General features: G+C 38.8%; 1 protein-coding gene across 2 annotated transcripts in view; it reads right to left on the bottom strand.

Moving 5' to 3' along the window:
* Nucleotides 1–763: 763 nt before the first annotated feature.
* Nucleotides 764–21,729, bottom strand: part of LOC129738611 (homeotic protein ocelliless) — a 67,913-nt gene continuing 46,947 nt past the window's right edge. For both annotated transcript variants that reach the window (XM_055729846.1, XM_055729847.1), the window contains exons 3-4: nucleotides 10,513–10,667; nucleotides 764–3,207 (exon numbers count right to left, since the gene is read on the bottom strand). In XM_055729846.1, coding sequence (XP_055585821.1) covers nucleotides 2,233–3,207; nucleotides 10,513–10,667 — 1,130 coding nt within the window. In that variant the 3' untranslated portion in view covers nucleotides 764–2,232. The remainder of the gene's footprint in view (nucleotides 3,208–10,512; nucleotides 10,668–21,729) is intronic.

Genomic DNA, 21,729 nt, shown 5'->3' with positions numbered 1-21,729 from the left:
GAAACATTGACGACGATTCGGAAACCTCAAGCCAATTTTTCTTGGCAACGGCTGGGGGAGATGTTCCAGCCAAATTTAAATTTATTTTTGCCGAAAATTTTGCACTAAAATGTATTATTTGGCAAGATATTTGCTGCTGTAGCAAAAAACAAAAATTTTCGTTGCAAATAAGACAATGACAGAAACTATACCAATAAAAACGAATTTGGCCGTCCATTCGATTCCACGGCCATCCCGTAATGTTTTGGCCAGATTTGGCAAGTTGTCATTACAAGAAAAGTCGTTCAAGAATAGTATGCACTCACCCAACTGCCTCCAGTTCCGTCCTATTGAGAAATAATGGGCAATCATGAAGAGGAGACTCAAGGCAAAGGGAAAGGTTGTCAAAGACATCACTTAGATGAAGACCTGGTGGAATAAGATAGCTAAAACGATGGACGAAGATGGTGTGCGTTGCCTAATGAGCCGTGTTACAGGAAAAAATCGAGAATTGTTTCGAAACCGTGACGAATAATGTTATCCGTAATTTTATTCTTAAAAGTATGAAGGAAACGCTACACTTGAATAAAAACAGGTCTTGAATTCAATAATAAGTAACTGAAATAGAGGCAATTGTTTTTGTCCCAATTCTATCTGAAGCAAGCTAGTAAAATACCTACATGTGACGTTTTCATCAGGAACACAATCGTTGTGACGTTAATGTTCACTTTTGTAAGTTAATAATGCTTTCGGATATTGTTAATTCAGCTTAACACACGGTGGGTTAATATTTTCATATGATTTTCATTTATTTTTTGAGATAATATAATTATATAATATTTCGATTTACTATGTACAGTTTGGAGATTTGTTTGCTCTGTTCATCCATTTCAATAGATCAATAGTTTTTTTTTGTTCATCTTGTTTCGTAATATTTTCACGAGTTGCTTAACCACAGTGATTGAATCTAGTTTGTCATCTCGTTTTATTCTTCTTTTTGTTAATTTTAAATCTTTTGTTTCAAACTTTTCTCCATGCAACGATTGTGTTTTTTTTTTGTTCACTTTGCTAATCTCCTTGGCTGTGTTTTCAGCGCTTGTTTTTTTTTTGTTTCAGTGCTTATTGCCTCGATCGGATCAGAGCTGCACTTGCATTTAGGTTTTTTTTTTACAATTATCTCTAAATCATCAGCGATCCGAATACAACTATGTATATTATGCTTTAATGTTCTTTCTTCAGACGAGTGTTCGATTAATGTGTTTGTTGTTGTTTTAATCTTATTTGTATACCTTATCTTATCGCGGTATTACGCTTGCTCATTTCACTTCTTGATGGGGATTGAGGGGTGGGCAGGAAAAAAACAGGTGTGAATCGATTGTTGAGGGTGGGAAAAACGTAGTTCTCCCTGGAGAGTGTGGTTACGGTAAACTTAATACATTTCACCATTAACGTTTGGGTTTTGGGTTGGTAATCAGGCGTTTTTAAAACAAAAGATCGAACATGTTTTGCATAATGAGTATTGTTAAGGTTTCTCTTACGTTCTGGGGGCAAGGGGAAATCAATTTCGGAACTATCATCAGTGGTGAATCATTCCCGTTGCTGACTTTGCAGATTACTCGAATGAAAAATTGCACAAATTCTGTCGCTGCATTCAACATTCCTAACTAGCTTGTACACATTCACGAGAGTGTATGGAGCTGCTTATGAACCACACGCCGGATCACTTAATTAGAGAATAGGGATCTACAAAGACGTGTGGTTCATCAACGGCCGTTATATATTAATTTTGTTCCTTTTTTCACTGCATGGAATGAAGTTTCCAGGCGATCTGACTCTTTAATACTTGAATGTTTCTTTTTGATCCTATCAAAAAATACTGATATGAACAGTGTGATATCGATTCTTGCTCAATTTTGATTGATTTTTTTTGTAATTTTTTCTTCTATACACTTAATTAATTGTTTAAAAAGATTTGAAACGACAAACGTTTCTCATGTTTTTTCCCTATGGCAGCCTACGAATAAATTAAAGTTTTTCTTCAAAGAGAAAAATAAAAACAAAACAGTGAACAAAACGCTTGGTTGTGTTGGTTTCCGATATGATTAGAGAGGACGTAGATCACAAAAGAAAACCTAGAGTTTTATAACCTGACATTTGTACAAACACAAGGGACGTTCCTTTTCACCTATTCGGATCGTTGTTATCGATGTCGTGTGAATGTGTGTGTGATATGATTTGGGGACACCCCAAGGTTTACACCATGCCATTGACATACTTGTCCTGTGGGTTCATGTAGTCGAGGCCGTTGGGACTAAACGTTTGACCACCCATGGGACCGGTCAGGGCAGACGTTGAGGCAAGGCCGAAGTTGGCGGATGTCGTGTAGCCTGAATGGCCCATGCTGTAGTTATTCTGGTTCTGGTTTTGGAAATAGTCCATCTGATTGTAGTAATTGTTGTAGTTGTTTGAGTATTGCGGGTACTGGTTGTGCCAGAAGTTGTACGTTTCGTGGTTTGGCACGTACGACAGCGGGTTGTGTGAGGTTTGCGGAGTGATTGGCGGTGACGGTGTGGTCATGATGGACGAGTTGGAGCCCAGAGGTGTTAGATTTCCGGCCGAGGGTCCGTTTGACACTCCGGCTCCACCAGCACCAAGCGATTGTCCTAACCGGGAGTTGACGTAGGCCGGCGCGTGATGGGAAAGGCTTAGTTCTGGATCCTTGAGCAGATCATAGCCCGAAGAGGCTTTCATCGCGTCGTTACCGACACTGTGGTGGAAGGACGGTTGCTCCTTTTTGCAGATCACGTTGATGGGTGGACTCACCGAGGTTGACGGCGTGATTGGAAGGATCGGTGAGGCATTGCTGTGCGTCAGCCCTAGGGCGGCACTGTTGTGACTGCTGGTATTGTTTGCACTATTTCCAGTATTGCTACTGCTGGAGCCGGCTCCGGGACCACTGTTCGGACCAGGGTTTCCACTGTTGTGGTTGTTCAGGGGCGTATGCTTGATCGTCGGTTTGTTGTTGGCGTTCGATATCGACGACGATTTATTGCTACTGGCGGATGTTGCACTGCCACTGTTGTTGTTCGACGATGACGACGAAGATGTTCCGGAAGGCCGCGTCGATGAGCTGGACGTGCCGCTGGACGATTTGCTACTGTTCAGGTTCGAGGAGGTCTGGTGCTGAAGCTGTTGACGGCATTTGGCGCGTCGGTTTTTGAACCAAACCTGGAAGAAAAGAGAAAAAAATAAAAAATTATTCCATGCCAAATGTTAAAATAGTGAAAAATTAGTAAATATTAAAACTTTCGAACAAAAAGTCAGCACTCATCTCAGTTCATTTCACCTTCAATTTCAATTTAACTCTCCATCGTATACTAGAATAAGAACGCGACCGAACAGATGCCAACAAAAGTTAATAATGCATCAAATAAACATGGTCCAAACAATGGCAAAAAGAACTTGAGGTAGTTCATCAAGGAGCGAAGAAAAATTAGACTTCATTCACCACACGCGCCCAAACAATCGTATCCAAAATAGAGCAACTTGAAACGAAACTCCTGCCGTGTTTGCCGAAGAACTCTTAAAAGTACAAAGGTAATTCAATACCCACTGTCAGGCCCCTCTTCGAAACATTACTGGGGTATGCTTCAAAATAGGCAGAGAAAAAAACCCGAGAGCAGCACTTGTTCGCCCTCAAATCCGATAGTCGTCGTCAGCATTGTAAGACGATACTTACCACTTTTCCACCCCCTGAAATAGCTGAGAGAGGGAAATCCTCGCCCGGCCTTCAGTTGCCGTGATTTGTTTCAATTCATTTGATTTTATTACGATTTTCCTCCCCCATAGGAAAACGGGAAACCCAAACTTGGCAATAAGTTGCTGGGATGGAACCGAAAAATGTCGATTTCTCTCCGAGCCAAGGATTATTTGTTCGGGGTAATGAAAACGTGATTACGAAATCATTACCTACCGCTTTTTTTTCTTCTCTCGCTTCATTCGTTTGGCTGTGCTGACGGTTTTCCCCCTAAATGTTTGCCGTCATTTTTGCGGTTCCTCACACAGCTGGAAGTTTTTCCGCAAAAGTGACTTTCCTGCTGAGTTTTTCCCAGTTGGGCGGCTGACTGGTGTGCGGTGGATTGGCTCTCTTGAGAGTTGTAGGAATTTCCCCAAGGATCTGGCAACCGGAACAACATTTGCTTCCTCGAGGCGAAGCGTTATGATTCAATGAAGTTGCTAATAGTTGCTGATGGGATATATACATAAATAATCTGTTATCTTTTTCCAAGAGGCTGGATTCCATGCCATCGAACAGCTGGTATGGATTTTGTTCAACTTTCCTAAAGTACCGGTACAATAGCTGGAACATGGGCTGGACACAAGCACGAATTGTTTCAGTGACATTCGAATTTGTTCAAAGTTTTACTGAATGGATGGACCATCATCGGCAGCTGACCAAACTGGCAGATCGACAAGCAAACAAACATCGTCCAGAGAAGGTGATTACAATGACTGTCAACATCCGCAAAAACAAACAATCCACCCGAAGCATTACATCTCAATCTGTTTCTAATCTCTCAAAAGCGCAGCACCGCAGCCCGAAGAAATGGTCCAGCTCTGAGTCCGAAACCCTAGGTCATCATCAATCACTGTATTTTGGACCGATCCCGAATGCCACTGATTGTGAATGGACACAGAAAAATACCAAGTTCCCAGGAAAAGCCCTTAATGAGACAGCCCATTATCACCTTTTACGAAGCAGGAGAAATCCGGTGTCGGCGAAAGAAAACACGATAGAGCATGCGCAACATGAGACAGCATAATGTAGCTTTTCTCCCAAGCCGAAAACATAAATTCGCAACATCATCGTTGTTTGTTTTGATCCCTTCTCTCGGCCATTCGTTTACTAGTATTTGCCCACCAAGCAATTATTACGATTGTCGGTTAGGCGGAAGCTGATGATCTACTGCTTCTGGTTTATTTTTTCCTATATTTCTATTTCGCAAATCGATCAATTTGATCCGTTGCGCAAATACAGCCGCTACTTCTGCCTTTCCACCAAATGGGCAGATGCTTCGCGACACAAAATATCATCATCATTCCTGCGACGGGACACAACAACCGTTGCGTTTTTGACGTCGCTCGGTTGTGGCGCCCCGGAGACGTTAGCAGCAAAGATAGGAAAATTTATGGTTATGGTAATCCGCGTGTGGCGTTAGCGATTGTCTCCATCCCTCAACTCAACAACAGTTCCCGAATGGCCACATTCGTTCGTTTAGCGCGGTTTTGCACCCGTAAAGGACGGCGAAAAAGGTTCTGATCCAAAGTGCCTGGCGGTTTTCTCCAGGTCTGCCTGCCCCCCGGCCTTCCGTTCAGTTGATAGAGTGTGGACCCAAGAATAAGTTATGAATTCAATTTTTCTTCCCAACTCTCCCCACCCGGCTTTAACCCCATTCTATTACCAACGCCAGTCATAACTCGTAAAACTTAGGCTTTGGTCGACACGAGTCCTTGGGCTGGTGTTTACCGTTTTTGGTGTTGGTGTCAACTTTTACGATTAGTTATGGGAGTGTGCTTTCACTTTGGGGCCGTGATGCGTTTAGATCTTTTTCGAGCGCCGATAAACTTGTGGGTACTCAATGCTAAAATTAAACCTTCTTCGTAAGAGTTATTGAAAAGTAAAATTCCATAAAAAGTAAAATAATGTTTAGATATTGTTTTTTGGCTGGATTGTTTTTTTTTTAATTTTTAGGGATTGAAACGGCTTCGTCAGTCAATGGTGGGAAAAAAACGAGGGCTTGAATCATTGATAGAACCTGAAGATCGAGCGCTCTCCCAACTCTGGAAATGTGTCATATATACACAAGCACGAAAACATCAGTTCCTCATATGAAAACATCCTACAATGTACAAACACACGAAAAACAAAAACAAATGTTAGTAACATAGCCATAACCAATCACGATCGAAGCACTAACACACAAAATCCGAGAAGCCATTAGTAAACAAATAGGAGGATGTAACCTTATTGAAGCCGCGTGAAGAACATCCTCCAGATTTAAGCTTTTTTCGTCAGATATAAGCTTTTTTTATCAGATCATCATCAGCATCAAGGCAATCAAGGCAAAAAAGCTTCCGAGCAATTATAAAATCGCATAAGAAACGATTGCTCAAATCGTTAACAATACCTTTGTTCAATGGTTGGTAAAATCGGTTTCAAATGGTTTCTGTCAACTAGTAGATGTTCAACGAGCCATTGTTTTGGTCGAAACAGGTCATTGTTCAATGGAGCAAGTTGAAACTAGTCGAAACCGATCCAGCTCGGCAGCAGGATTCATTTCGACCTGGTAGAAATCGGTCGAAGTCAATTGGAAAGACACAGGTGATCAATTGTCAATCAATTTCTACTTGTTTCGACCCGTTTCGACTAGATTTCAATGAACAGACTTAATGTTAATGTGAATCGCAATTCCTACCAAATAAGTAAAAGATCCTAAAACTGGTTACTTAAAATCGGTTTGATAAAAAATCCGCCATGTTTGCAAATTTCTTATCTCGCGCTGAATTCAAATGAGAATACAACTTTGTTATTCTCTCTGCAAAAAAGCAGTGCAACCAGGTTGCTTACAATCAGATGGTTCATTTGGAAAAATTGACCAATGAGAGAAGCAGCAAATATTGTCGATGGCAACGGTTTACACGCATGTTGAGCCAAACTTGAGCCCTCTCGCATACTTTCAGGATTTACGAATAAGGTGTTGAATATCGTTCAATTTGTATAATTCTTATCCAAAAATTAAAAATATGGATGTATATTGCCCCACTTTGGTAGATAAATGTTGTTTTTTCGAGTTTTATGCGATGATTCCATAATGTATATGAAACGTAGAACAAATTATGTTGAGAAATATACCTACAAAAATGTTTACTGGGTTAAATCTGATCAAAAGAATCTCACGTTTTCTAGAGTAATCTTTTAAGGTTGCATGGGTCAGTAAACAAAGCGCTGCCGCACAAATTATCAAAATGTGAAGCGTTGCAATTCAATTTCCGACGCAGTGAATTTTAAAAACAGGAAACGTTCAATTTTTTAAACTGACAAACGTTCTTGACAAATCGTTCTCTCACTGTTCGGTTAGGAAATGCTGAATCTTATGTGATCCAGAATAACTCAGGAGTACCAACAGGCAGCAACATCGGACCTCTTCTTTTCTGCATTTATTACAACGATGTAACATACGCTCTTCCATCCGGGTGTAGAACGTTGTATGCTGATGACTTGAAAATTCATCGGAAAATTGAAAGCTACAGCGACTGTTTAGAATTGCAGCAAATGTTGAGTAAATTTCTGGAGTGGTGTAAATTGAATTGCTTAACTGTCAGTGTGGCGAAATGCAATGTAATCAGTTTTACTCGGAAAAAGAAACCACTGACTTGGAATTACACTCTCCAAGATTCCACTCTTGAACTAGTTTCCGTTCTGAAGGATCTAGGTGTACTGTTGGATTCCAAAATTACATTTGAAAATCAACTAAATTACGTCGTAGCCAAAGCAAACAGGACTTTAGGATTTATTTTGCGAACCACTAGGGAATTCACAAATCCACAGTGTCTACGAACTCTATATTGTGCATTAGTTCGCTCGCACCTGGAATCGGCAGCAGTCGTCTGGTGCCCTAGCCATGACACCTGGGTCAGTAGAATCGAATCCGTACAATCCAAATTTACTCGCTCAGCACTCCGAATTTGCCCCTGGCCAGTCCCGGAAGAATCTCCTACGTATTCACAGCGATGCTCCTGGTTGAATCTGGATACCCTTGCTAACCGACGTGAATACTTGAAGGCGGCGTTTGTTGGAAAATTGCTGCTCGGTGACATCGATGCGCCAAACATTCTTGCGAGAGTCGACTTCAACGTGGTGCCTAGACAACTGAGAACGCGAGAATTTCTCCGGCTAGGATTTCATCGAACACTCTACGGTCAGAATGAGCCCATTCGTTCCATGTGTGCAGTATTCAACAATGTATGTAGTGAATTCGATTTTAATTTAACGTGTGATATGTTTGTGAACCGCTTACGAGCTACAATGCTAAGTTAATTTTTGTTTAGTATTCTGTTTTGATGTTAGATCTTAGTATTGCTTTTATTTTGTAAATCAGTAGTGTTAGTTTTTACATTCTGTTAATTATTGTATCGTCTATGCTATCTCCACTGATGGGTTTTTGTGCCTTGTGCTTTTCCCATCACATCCATTTAGACCTCTGGTCCGATGGATTAAGAAATAAACAATAAACAAAAAAAGGCTGAAAAAGTCATTCAGAAACAACTCTTCAACTTTTTCCATCGGCTGTACTGAAACTTCTTTAAACGCTGTATAAGCGCTCCAGTAGGCTTTTATTCAGACAGCAAGCTGAAATAGCAACTATGCTTTAACTTAGCATTTGTTCAACGATTGGTTGTTATAAATCTGCTAGATATTTGTTGAGTCTTTAAAAGCGTTTTCGTTTATTAGCAGAAGCATCCTAATTCTGCACGAGTTTCGCTCTAACTGCTGCCATTGTGTTCGTTTATCCATTCAGAAGTCCACCAGTTTTGCCCGAGTTCTGAACCTCAAGCAGGCGGTTGCGACCCATAAAAGTTGTCAATGTTGGGAGTGTTAGGGTGAATGTAGTAACCATATATTTGCATCCTTCCGGGTGACGTTTTTTTTGTCTATTAACACATTAAGGTCCGCGAGAAAAAATTAGCTCAAAAACACCAATATTTTGCATTCTCTATCTCAGGATCAACTGGACTAAATTCTACGAATTTAGAATCTATGGGAACAAGTTCACTGGTATTGGGAAAAAGTGGTAGAAATTTTGACACTTGTTGCACATTTTGAAAATTTTACCATGCAAACATGTTTTCAAGTTCTTTGGGCGTTGTATTTTTTACAGCACTGTTTCTATTTCAGCCGTATGTAATAGAAATATTGCTATTTTAACATCACAGCATGCGACACGTGTTGTAAAAATGCTTGAAGGATGCAGATCTTGAAAATGTTTTTGCATGGAAAAATTTTCAAAATGTGCTAAAAGTGTCAAAATTTCAACCACTTTTTTCCAACACGGCTGAACTTGCTCTGAGTTATCGAAAGTGTGTGTACAACATGTGGAATAAAGTGTTTTGATAAAATGTATCACATTTTAATTATGCATCTCAGTGAAGCAAACTCACTTCAAGCGAAAAACCGAGATATCTCATACTTGGTCCGAAATGTGTTAAGAAAAAGTTTGCCACTGTGCCAGTGCTTTAAACGAAAACGCTATAAGTGTCTGTAGAGATGTTCTTAAAAAAATAGTGAACACTCACTATAGTTACCAACGATCTGGAAAACTGACTAAATTTCAACAAACTTCAGATTGGGATTTGAATTATTTCCAGATAAATCTTCCTATTATTTGAATCGTTTCCAAGGATGAAAAAACTTCCCAGCTCTTTATCGGAACATTTGCCCACAAAAAGTCAGACAACCCATCGTAGGTTGTTTTTACAGTGACAAGTGTTTATCCCGCCGGCGGCGGCTGCGGCGACTGGCCTTTGTTGTTGTTGTTGTTCTCCGATGGAAAAACGAAAACATTTCCATTTTCTTAACACCCTCAGCGAGCGACAAGTGCGAAAAATTCTGTGTTCGTGTTTTCCGAAACCCCCGGAAGGCTTCCATCCATCCATCCCGGGATGGTGAGAATTTTCTCGACCGCCAGCATATGGGCGGCCTCAATCGTGACTGTTGGTGTGTGCGAATTAAAAATTGATACCCGGGAAAGCCGAGTGCCGCGCCGGCATCAGAATGAAGAATGTGCTAGCGGCAGGAAAAAGGATTTTCCGTCATCAGTTTTGATGTTTTGTTGGTCGAGAGATGTCGTGGACCCCGAAGTTTGAAAAATACGACAACCACCACCGATTCCGTCCATCAGCAGTTACTGAAATGGAAGCAGCGCGCGTGTGATGTTGATTTAATTTTAATTTTTAATCAATTTTTCGCTCTGCTTCCGGCGAAAGTTTCTTGTTTCCCTCTGAAAAATTGGTTGCAAGAATCGAGTGCGCTTCTGTGTTCGCAATTGAAGAACCCGGGTTGCCGGAGATCTTTTCTTGTTGGTAGCCCCTAGTTGAAGTTGAAGTTTTTGCTTGCGAGGGTGAATAATAAAGTGATAATCGAGGATTTGTTATTCATGGGGAAAATGGAACGGAATAATTCGACGTCTCGAACTTTTGCGCGGCAAGGGAAGGGGATGGCAGTATTTTGCGAGCTTGTTTAGCGGACGGGAGAAGAGATCCGGAATCTGGAAGAGGTATCGAATTTCACCGTCGGTTGACAGGGAAAATTGAATTTTACGACCGGATGCTATCCGGTAATTGAGGTTGTGGTCGAGATTTAGCAGCTTGGATGAATGTTTGATCCTTGGAAAAATGATTGCTTAAATTTTGATTTCAGAATACATCATAAACTGGCGTTAAAGTTGAGAGAGGTTTATCGTTAAGATTTCTTACCTGTACTCGTGATTCGGGCAAATTGATCTTCATTGCCACCTCCTCTCGCATAAAAATGTCCGGGTACCGCGTTTTGCCGAACAGAGATTCCAGAACGTCCAGCTGGGCACGGGTGAAGGTTGTCCGCTCTCGTCGTTGCTTTCGTGGATTCACACCTGCGAATAGAAAAAAAAATGAACAAAGTTAATAAATACGCTCCAAAAACCTTCCACTCAAGTGCCTATAATTCTTTTTATTTCGATCCTTAAAGTGACTTACTTTTGCATAAAGCTATTATTAAACCGCACATGATTATCGCTAAATTTAATTTGAACCAGTCACCTTAGAGCACCTGAATCCGTGGTCTGAACAGCGGCTTTAGACCCAAATTCCGACCTGAGCAACCGCACTGGTGATCGATTATACCAGTTTCAACTCTATTTTTTTTTTAGAACTGGTATAAGAATTGATCCAAATCTGATGAGATTTGGATCCAATTTCACGCAGTTCTAAACCGTTTGACAGTTAATGGAACACGAATGGGGTTGCCAGTTTTCTCACTGGATTGGATCCGATTTCTTTGGTCCAATTCTTGTATAAATTAGACCCAAGAATAGACCACTGATACAGGTGCTCTTAGAGCACCCAATGTTCCTAAAATCAATCATTTTCCATCAGCCATGCTTTACTGCATTCAGAGCCAAAAAATCGAAGCAGTCATTTTTTTCTCTTCAACTAAATCATATAAACAATCATGCATGACAACGACGCTGCTGTATTTGATACATTCCCGCAAAACATGATGTGGTACAGAAGGACGCAGACTATCAGCAACGAACGTCTCGATGGTGATTGCCTTCCTCGATGGTTTTCAACCTTCTAAGATCACAACTGATATGTATCAGGTCTGAGAGATGTGTAAAGGTTACAGTATGATTTTAGTTTTTCGCTTTGCGTAGAAGAACAAAATCATTACTAAGTAATCACAATGAACTGTCCAGCATGTGCTACGGCTTTTTTCAACATGTGGTCCTGGCATTTCTTCAGATTTTCCTTCCGAGACATTCATGATCGTCTATCATTATCAACAATGATTGAAGTACAGACGTTAGTGAATGATTGTGAAAGCGACGTTCAAAATGTATCATCAAGTATGTCGATCACCGTTGATTTGCCACGTGACGAATAGCAACGGTAGCCCCCGATGGGGCATGGTATATTTTTATGTATCTAGTTAGTGTTGATGTTCGACAAACATCCAACGGATACCTTTACCACGTGCGTATCACAGCACTCGGAGGTAAAAGTATTCTAGCTTGAAACGAATCATGATTGCTTTTCTTGAGTGATTTTCCAAACATTAAGAGCACCTATTTCCGTGGTCAAAACAGTCGGTTTAGACCCAAATTCGGAACAAAGCAAATGCACTGGTGATCCATTATACCAGTTTCAACTCAAATTTTTTTAGAGCTGGTAAAAGAATTGATCCAAATCTGATGAGATTTGGATCCAATTTAACGCAGTTCTAAACCGTTTGACAGTTAATGGAACACGAGTGAGGTTGCCAGTTTTTCACTGGATTGGATCCGATTTCTTTGGTCCAATTCTTGTATAAATTAGACCCAAGAATAGACCACTGATACAGGTGCTCTTAGAGCACCTATTTCCGTGGTCAAAACAGCCGATTTAGACCCAAATTCCTAACAAAGCAACCGCACTGGTGGTCCATTATGACAGTTTCAATTCAACATTTTTTTAGAACTGGTATAAGGATTGGTCCAAAACTGAAAAAAATTTAGATCCAATTTTACGCACTTCTGAACCATTAGACAGTTAAAAGATCACGAATGAGGTTGCCATTTTTTGTAACTGGATTTGATCTGATATTGTTGGTCCAATTCTTGTATAAATAAGACTCATGAATAGACCATGCAGGTGTCGAAAAGTAGCCTACTATGTTTATCATTGTTACTACGACCTGCTTTTAGGTGAGGAGACGACCGACGCGACGCCAGGATTAGGGTCAACGTACTTGATTGCTGTTTAAACATTGAAAGTGAAAAAAACGTCAACCAAAACAAAACAAAAAATATCGACAGAAAATCGATCAAAGTTGACGAAACACATTAGGAAGAAGCCCTTCTGTAGAAAAGGAAGCTCCCAAATAAGGCACCGCATCGTCGCCGCCGTCGGTCAGACAGACACCACACTCGGGAAACTATCAAGTTTCAATTTTAAGGTTCACTTCCACGCGCCTCGGTCGTCTGTTTTTCTTCACAAACATTCCAAGAGTGCGACCGAAAACAAACTCTTAACTGGCAGCGGGTTCGTGTTGCTCTTTTGCCAGTTTCGTCCTTTCCGCCGTTGTTTAACTATCAATTACGGGAAAGTCGAACCAAAAGCCTTACAAACAACTCCAGAACCGCCACGTGACCAGACTACGTACTAAATAGCACCCCTTCAAGTCTCGGCCCACGCGTAGGAGCTGCAGCTAACCTTAATAAAAACATTCATTGCAGCTCGTAGCTCGTGTGACTGACGTTCTCTTCGTGGGTGCGAAGAGCAAATATTGACACTCCAATTTTCCACCCTCATGCCTCGCCAGGAACAATCGACAAGGTTTTTGCACTTCCCGACGAGAGTCATTCGAGAGATTCTAGGAATGCAAAGTGCAGAAGCTCGTCTGCCGCTTCAATTAGACGCAAGCAAGCCAAATTAATTGTTCTTATTCGGGGAAAACCTGAAAAAATAACAATTTCATCAATGTTAAGCTCGCCTCGGCTTTGCCCCGGAAAATGATCCCGTCTCTACGTTGCAACGGGATGCTGCCGGGTGAAAAGTTGCCGTCGTCCGTCGCCCGAGGGCAGTTTCCTTTTCGCTGAAGATTATCCCTTTTTTCGGGGTTTCTAAAGTCACACGTGTTGGAATATTTGGCGGAAAAGTACGATGTTATGTCAATGGAATTGGATTGAGCAGGTTTGTTTACGTTGAATTTCGAAATGGTCCTCAAGTGTGAAATAAACGATTTTGAATGTAAAATTTAAATGCAAGACGATGTCATGAAAAATTGAGGCGTTCAGAGCCTTATTTCGAGTTTATGATGCCAACATTTCATCACATTCCAAATTATATTTGCAGATATTTGTAGATTGTAAGAATTATATTTGCAAACTTTTACTTTCAACCGAAAACTACAATTTTAAAAATATAGAGAAACATGGAAACGTGTTTTCTCCAAAGAAGCATTTATGCACTTATTCCCCTTTGGTTCCAAGAGCCTTAATTAACAGTTCAAAACAATTTTGAAATTGTAAAAAAAAATTAAAAAAAAACAGCAAACGGAGCTTGAAATAAACTCACATCTGTCAAATCTGAATCTGAATCTGAAATCTGAATCTGAATCTTAAATCTGAATCTGAAATCGGAATCTGAAATCGGAATCTGAAATCGGAATCTGAAATCTGAATCTGAAATCTGAATCTGAATCTGAAATCTGAAATCTGAAATCTGAATCTGAAATCTGAATCTGAAATCTGAATCTGAAATCTGAATCTGAAATCTGAATCTAAAATCTGAATCTGAAATCTGAATCTGAAATCTGAATCTGAAATCTTAATTTGAAATCTGAATCTGAAATCTGAATCTGAAATCTGAATCTGAAATCTGAATCTGAAATCTGAATCTGAAATCTGAATCTGAAATCTGAATCTGAAATCTGAATCTGAAATCTGAATCTGAAATCTGAATCTGAAATCTGAATCTGAAATCTGAATCTGAAATCTGAATCTGAAATCTGAATCTGAAATCTGAATCTGAAATCTGAATCTGAAATCTGAATCTGAAATCTGAATCTGAAATCTGAATCTGAAATCTGAATCTGAAATCTGAATCTGAAATCTGAATCTGAAATCTGAATCTGAAATCTGAATCTGAAATCTGAATCTGAAATCTGAATCTGAAATCTGAATCTGAAATCTGAATCTGAAATCTGAATCTGAAATCTGAATCTGAAATCTGAATCTGAAATCTGAATCTGAAATCTGAATCTGAAATCTGAATCTGAAATCTGAATCTGAAATCTGAATCTGAAATCTGAATCTGAAATCTGAATCTGAAATCTGAATCTGAAATCTGAATCTGAAATCTGAATCTGAAATCTGAATCTGAAATCTGAATCTGAAATCTGAATCTGAAATCTGAATCTGAAATCTGAATCTGAAATCTGAATCTGAAATCTGAATCTGAAATCTGAATCTGAAATCTGAATCTGAAATCTGAATCTGAAATCTGAATCTGAAATCTGAATCTGAAATCTGAATCTGAAATCTGAATCTGAAATCTGAAATCTGAAATCTGAATCTGAAATCTGAATCTGAAATCTGAATCTGAATTCTGAATCTGAAATCTGAATCTGAAATCTGAATCTGAAATCTGAATCTGAAATCTGAATCTGAAATCTGAATCTGAAATCTGAATCTGAAATCTGAATCTGAAATCTGAATCTGAAATCTGAATCTGAAATCTGAATCTGAAATCTGAATCTGAAATCTGAATCTGAAATCTGAATCTGAAATCTGAATCTGAAATCTGAATCTGAAATCTGAATCTGAAATCTGAATCTGAAATCTGAATCTGAAATCTGAATCTGAAATCTGAATCTGAAATCTGAATCTGAAATCTGAATCTGAAATCTGAATCTGAAATCTGAATCTGAAATCTGAATCTAAAATCTGAATCTGAAATCTGAATCTGAAATCTGAATCTAAAATCTGAAATCTGAATCTGAAATCTGAAATCTGAATCTGAAATCTGAATCTGAAATCTGAATCTGAAATCTGAATCTGAAATCTGAATCTGAAATCTGAATCTGAAATCTGAATCTGAAATCTGAATCTGAAATCTGAATCTGAAATCTGAAATCTGAATCTGAAATCTGAAATCTGAAATCTGAATCTGAAATCTGAATCTGAAATCTGAATCTGAAATCTGAAATCTGAAATCTGAATCTGAAATCTGAATCTGAAATCTGAATCTGAAATCTGAATCTGAAATCTGAATCTGAAATCTGAATCTGAAATCTGAATCTGAAATCTGAATCTGAAATCTGAATCTGAAATCTGAATCTGAAATCTGAATCTGAAATCTGAATCTGAAATCTGAATCTGAAATCTGAATCTGAAATCTGAATCTGAAATCTGAATCTGAAATCTGAATCTGAAATCTGAATCTGAAATCTGAATCTGAAATCTGAATCTGAAATCTGAATCTGAAATCTGAATCTGAAATCTGAATCTGAAATCTGAATCTGAAATCTGAATCTGAAATCTGAATCTGAAATTTGAATCTGAAATCTGAATCTGAAATCTGAATCTGAAATCTGAATCTGAAATCTGAATCTGAAATCTGAATCTGAAATCTGAATCTGAAATCTGAATCTGAAATCTGAATCTGAAATCTGAATCTGAAATCTGAATCTGAAATCTGAATCTGAAATCTGAATCTGAAATCTGAATCTGAAATCTGAATCTGAAATCTGAATCTGAAATCTGAATCTGAAATCTGAATCTGAAATCTGAATCTGAAATCTGAATCTGAAATCTGAAATCTGAATCTGAAATCTGAATCTGAATCTGAAATCTGAATCTGAATCTGAAATCTGAATCTGAAATCTGAATCTGAAATCTGAATCTGAAATCTAAATCTGAAATCTGAAATCTGAAATCTGAATCTGAAATCTGAATCTGAAATCTGAATCTGAAATCTGAAATCTGAATCTGAAATCTGAATCTGAAATCTGAAATCTGAATCTGAAATCTCAAATCTGAATCTGAATCTGAAATCTTAATCTGGAATCTGAAATCTGAATCTGTAATCCAAATTTCAAATCCTAATCTAAGCTATGAACCTGAAATCTGAATCTGAAATCTGATTTCAAAATCTGTAATTTTTTTGAAAATTGGCACCAGAAATTTTAAACAGTAGGGGAGAATGAGGATACTTGATCCCTGGGGATACTTGATTCCTTAGCTATATCTCGAAACTGGAATGTTTTACAAAGATCAAATGTTCTAGAAAAGTGTGCCAAAACGAGCAAAATAACAATGCTTGTAGTTAAAAAATTTTTAACAAAATAATTGTTTGAGTAATTGAACTTTGTTTGAAAAATTTCACAAAATGTAACTTGAAGATCTTTTTTCATCACTTTGAAATGTTCCTTACATGGGAAAATTATGAAAAAAATATTTGTTCTAATGTATCAATCGTTCGAGCGTAAAATGAACTTCATAATGCCATATTTTCAAAGCAATGGAAAACTCTCAACTTTTTTAAGAAAAAGTTTTCTAAAATGTTGATTATGGGTACAATTGATCCCCTAGAGTTGGGTACAATTGATCCCCCTTCCAAACGGCATATTCTTCTTCTGAATTGATCGTTATGATTGCTGATTATGAAATTACTAATATTTATCCAAAAACTAATATTTATCAAACAATTGTCTGAAGAAAAAAGCAAAAATAATTAATTTTCTCTTAGTTATAAAAAATAGCGCCTTTAAGTATGCAATGTCATTAACGTTGAGACAAAGTTATAGAATTTTCTTCTTATGTCTGCTATAAATTGTGAAATGAGAACAAACATGACCGAAATAGTCAATTTACATTCTATCTTGGGGTTTTGTTTGATTTTCATACAAGGATTAGGGCTTCCTGAATAAAAGATCAAGTCTCCTTCAATAGGGGATCAAGTCTCCCCTAACTTCAGAAAAATCGCAATTTTTTTACTCCCACGAAAATGCATCTAGTTCATCAACGGGTTCAAGTATCGTTCTAATTTTTGGAGCATAGAAACTTGAAGTTACAAGCTGTCAGAAAATTTCAAAGACGGCGTGTTGCTAAATTTTTCCAAAAAGATATGGTGAAATTAAGAAAAGGGGATCAAGTATCCCCACTCTCCCCTACATATCTTGAATTGTGTTTGTACCTTTGTTATTTTAAAGAAAGTTTAGAATTCAGTAATTTCACTAAACTGGAGAGTTGTTCCGATATTTTAATGTTTGTATTCATTTTTTTTTCTGAAGATGCACACAAAGTTGTCTTCACAACTTTCCGTCCCGGTTCTAAACATTGAATCCGTTCGCTAACATTTTCTGCTTCGATAAGAACAAAAATCACTCGAAACAATCCAACGGCAGCATCCACATTCAAGTGGCGCTCGCACTTCTCCCTCGATCTACACAAAAGATCCTGGCAGCATAAACGTTCGCGTAAACACACACTTGCACTCACACACTCACATACTTCTACGTAGCCCATCAACTGTGGAAGGATGCCTGCAAGCAAAAAGATAAACCGCTTAACGGGGTGGCAACCAAAATATCCCCTCCCACTCTCTGTTTCCTTCTTGCTCTCGCTTTTTCTCTTTCTCTCTCTATCTCTGATGTGCTGCTGGCTGGCTGATCGCAAACGCTAACGTTGTCGTAAGGCGACATGGGTTCGTTTGGGTCCCCCTCGTTATTTCGTTCTACCCCATCCAGGAACGAAATACGCAAGAAAATTTACGTCCCCCTCATCATGTCTTCCCGAGGGGCATTGGAAGAAAAAGCTAAGATTCCTTTTCCTCGCCGTTGACAGCAACAGTCACGACAGCAGCTCACAGAGCAACAATAAAGCGAATGATTGCATGAAGTTGTTCTTGGGATGTTTGCCCCTGGAACCAAATGCTGAGGTACCTTCCTTCGTACCGAAACTGGAGGAAAGCATAAAAAATTTGCGGTGCTGTGGGATGCGACAATGTTTGGTACAAGAAAAAAAAATTCTTCAAAAGAAGATGCCTCTCCCCAGGAGGATGGTGAGTAGATTTTCGTTTGCCGAACACACACACATTTGCGAAAGAGCTTTGTGCGTCTCGCCGTTTGGAAAACCCCTCGTCGAAACGGGGGTAGCTACAAGTTTTGCAAATCCAAGCAACCGAACCACTCGAGAACAACCTGAGCGAATTCCTTCGTCCTCTTTGTTTCTTCTCTGTGTTGCCAGTCGTCATTGCGAAATTTTATTTATATGGGGTTTATTTGCTCCCGATAAAGATCTTTTGAGCTGGTATCTTGAAGCCTCGATTCATTAGTACTTTTTAAATAATAACTTTCATGTTTTAGAGTCCTAACATGCGCCATTAAAAAAAATCGTTTTTGTTAATGGCGTTACCTTCAATTGTAGTAGGCGAACGGTTTTATTAAATTTAATGTTGTTGTATAAATAAAACTTGACATTTTAATAAGATGTACCCAAGTAACCATAAGCACTTAAATTTCGCACCAATTCTGCTTTAACGTCAGCTATAGAGCTTGATTCTGTGCATCATATTAGCTCTGTGGGCCAGGTTTGGCGAAATTAACTGCTGCTTTAACAAATTCGTCGCTCATAACAAATCCTCGGATCGTGAAAGTAAAGCTAGAGAGCTCCAGATTTCCAAAGCGTGGCGAATCTGAGCGGCTATCTTGAGTAAAAGAGCCGTCACCAGTTTATGGGTCCCATGGCGACAAACGTGTTAACACGTTGGATGCCATGGGACCCATAAACGGGTGACGGCTCTCTTACTCAAGATAGCCGCTCAGTTTCGCCACGCTTTGGAAATCGGGAGCTCTCTAGCTTTACTTTCACGCTCCGAGAATTTTTTGGGCGACAAACGTGTTAATGCAGAAACTAGTATAACCCTATAAAAGCTCTATATTAGCATTGGTTGATGCTATAGCATTGACAGGCGAAATGCTTGAAAAAGGAAAATGGCGCCCAAATGAGGCACCACCCTGCGGAAAAATAAATTATGCATGATTATGATTTTTGTTTGGGTGAACTTTTCTGTCGTGATACTGAATTTGCCTCTTGTAGATAATTTGCTTATGCATATTTCCTAAAATTTCCGAACATTGAATTTCATAAATAACTAAATTTTATTTTTCTGTTGAAGATAAACTGGAATCGCACTCATGACATGACATGACATGCCACTGCACTGCCTTGCTATGCCAAAGTGACTTATATGTCATTTCCAGATCTCGCCAATAAAAGTGTCTTTTTCCCTTTCCCCACTTTCCACTTCTGTGGGACTTTTCATTAAATGTGCTACTGTATACAGATCACGTTTAATGAGGGGTCCCGGAGAAGGGGAAAGTGGGGGAAGAAGAAGAACACTCTCAATGGCGAGATCTGGGAATGGCATATGCCTCATTAGGGCATATCACGGCAGTGTAGTGCTTACATAGTGCTAAAAAGCATTAAAGCAAGCTTGAGTGATGCCAATTCAATGTTTAGAAATTATAGGATTTGTTATTCTGATTTAGAGCTATGTTGCATTTTTACACGTTCCATGGGACCAATATTCGGGTGACGGGTGTATTTCGTGGGAGGCCCCGTCATATCGAAAACGTGTGACGCTTTCTTTCTCAAGTTAGCCGCTCAGTTTAGCCACACATTGCAAAGCTTGGAATTTTCCTTCTTTACGTTCTCGCTCCGAGATTTTTTTTGGGCCCAGCTAGTAAGACTACCAAAATGAGTGTGGCGACGACCGTGTTAAAGACATTGTGAAAGGCTTATAAAATGCTAGTTGAATTTAAAGAGTTTCATAGTTCTAATATGCTGCATAGCACTCGGCTGTTATAATGCAGAATTGCATTTATGGTCAATTAGGTACTACAAGTTTTGTTTCTAGCGTCCTACGCAATGACAGAATATTTGAACCCACCATATTTGATGGTCAACCAAAATATTGTAGCAAGAAACGAGTATGCACAACAAGGTTTTTCTTTGTCAAAACGAGAAAAGGGATTCAAACCGAAGATTTGTTTTCCACAACAAACTTGTAATATTATTGTTTCAAAAAAAGATCCTGAAAAGAGTTTTTTTCCTCTAACTCTGTTTATTTCAATGGATTAGCAATTAGACGTTTCTTCTTTTCTCAGGGATTTTCATCCTTTTGGAACATATAAGTTGATATATCATCCAGGGTTGCCAGCATTTTTTTTTGTTTAAATCAGGGAAATGGTGAAATAAAAATCAGGCAAAATTAGGCTAGGCTAAAGTAAAGGAAATTTCGTTCAAAGGGATGAACCTTTATTTTGGTCATCGCTCCACATTTGCACTCTCATATGTGTTGTGAGCCTTCTTGGTTGAATCATTCTACTGAATCAAAGCAATCGAAAGATTGTCTTTAATTCTCTTTTCACTTTTTAACTTCAGCAAGGGTACCTAATCCAGTTCCTTACTACCCACTTTTTCATCACATTCGCAAAAATCAGGCATATTTTCATAAATAAGGGAAATTCAATGGCTTATCAGGTTGTCAGGCTGGGCCTTGAAAAATTAGCAAAATCCTGAAAACTCAGGCACATTGGCATCTCTGCTATCATCAGCCAGGTATTAATGCAGCTACATTGTGCTCTAGCGATTGCAAGTATTGCTCGTAACTGTTCATAAGCGAAATGACTATACCACTGCCATCTTGTATCGACATTGCCTCAACCAATAAAAAACTGAAAATTTATTTAAGAAGCCATGGAAAATATCGATTAGACAAAAAAAAAAAAAAACAAACAAAACTATGGTGAGTAAAAATCGTTTTCATTCCAAAGTTGAAAACTTTATTGTGGTCATCGCCGATCAAAAATACATTCAGCCGACTCATTTAGTAATAGCGGAGCATCTGCCGAAAGTAAACAGCAAATAAAGACATGAAGGAAGTTAAAAATTGTTAATTTTGTGCATTATTCTTGCGCGAAATTTCTTTTGTTTAGGACGATGAGTCTTGTCGGAACAGATGATATGCTTCACGACGCTGGGATGGGACGATAGAAGCGCGGTATCACAAACACTCACGACTTGTCGAATCTATCTTTCTCTGCTTGGATGGGCTGTATATTAAGATTCTAATTCCGAAGATCAACGGTTAGTACTGAGAACTGTGACAAACCCAACCGGAAGCTGATAAGAAAACCCCACAAAACAATTTTTTTTCTGTTTTAAAATATGAAGATTAATAATTGAAATAATTTTGTTATTTTTTAAAATATGAGGAAAAAGTTAATATTTCATTTACCAACCATTTTTCATTTTAAATTTATTCTTACACTTAGACACTTCACTATTTTTGGGGACCCTTCCTCATCGTCGGGCCACAGTTTTTAATATTCTTGGGGATCCTTCCCGGAGTCAGCCTTCCTCTCCTTAATTTTTTGTGATCGGCGCG

Source organism: Uranotaenia lowii, chromosome 1, assembly GCF_029784155.1.
Source record: "Uranotaenia lowii strain MFRU-FL chromosome 1, ASM2978415v1, whole genome shotgun sequence".
In the NCBI taxonomy this organism is placed as follows: domain Eukaryota; kingdom Metazoa; phylum Arthropoda; class Insecta; order Diptera; family Culicidae; genus Uranotaenia; species Uranotaenia lowii.
The sequence above is the reverse complement of the archived record's forward strand: the minus strand, read 5'-3'. Positions and strand labels throughout refer to the sequence as shown.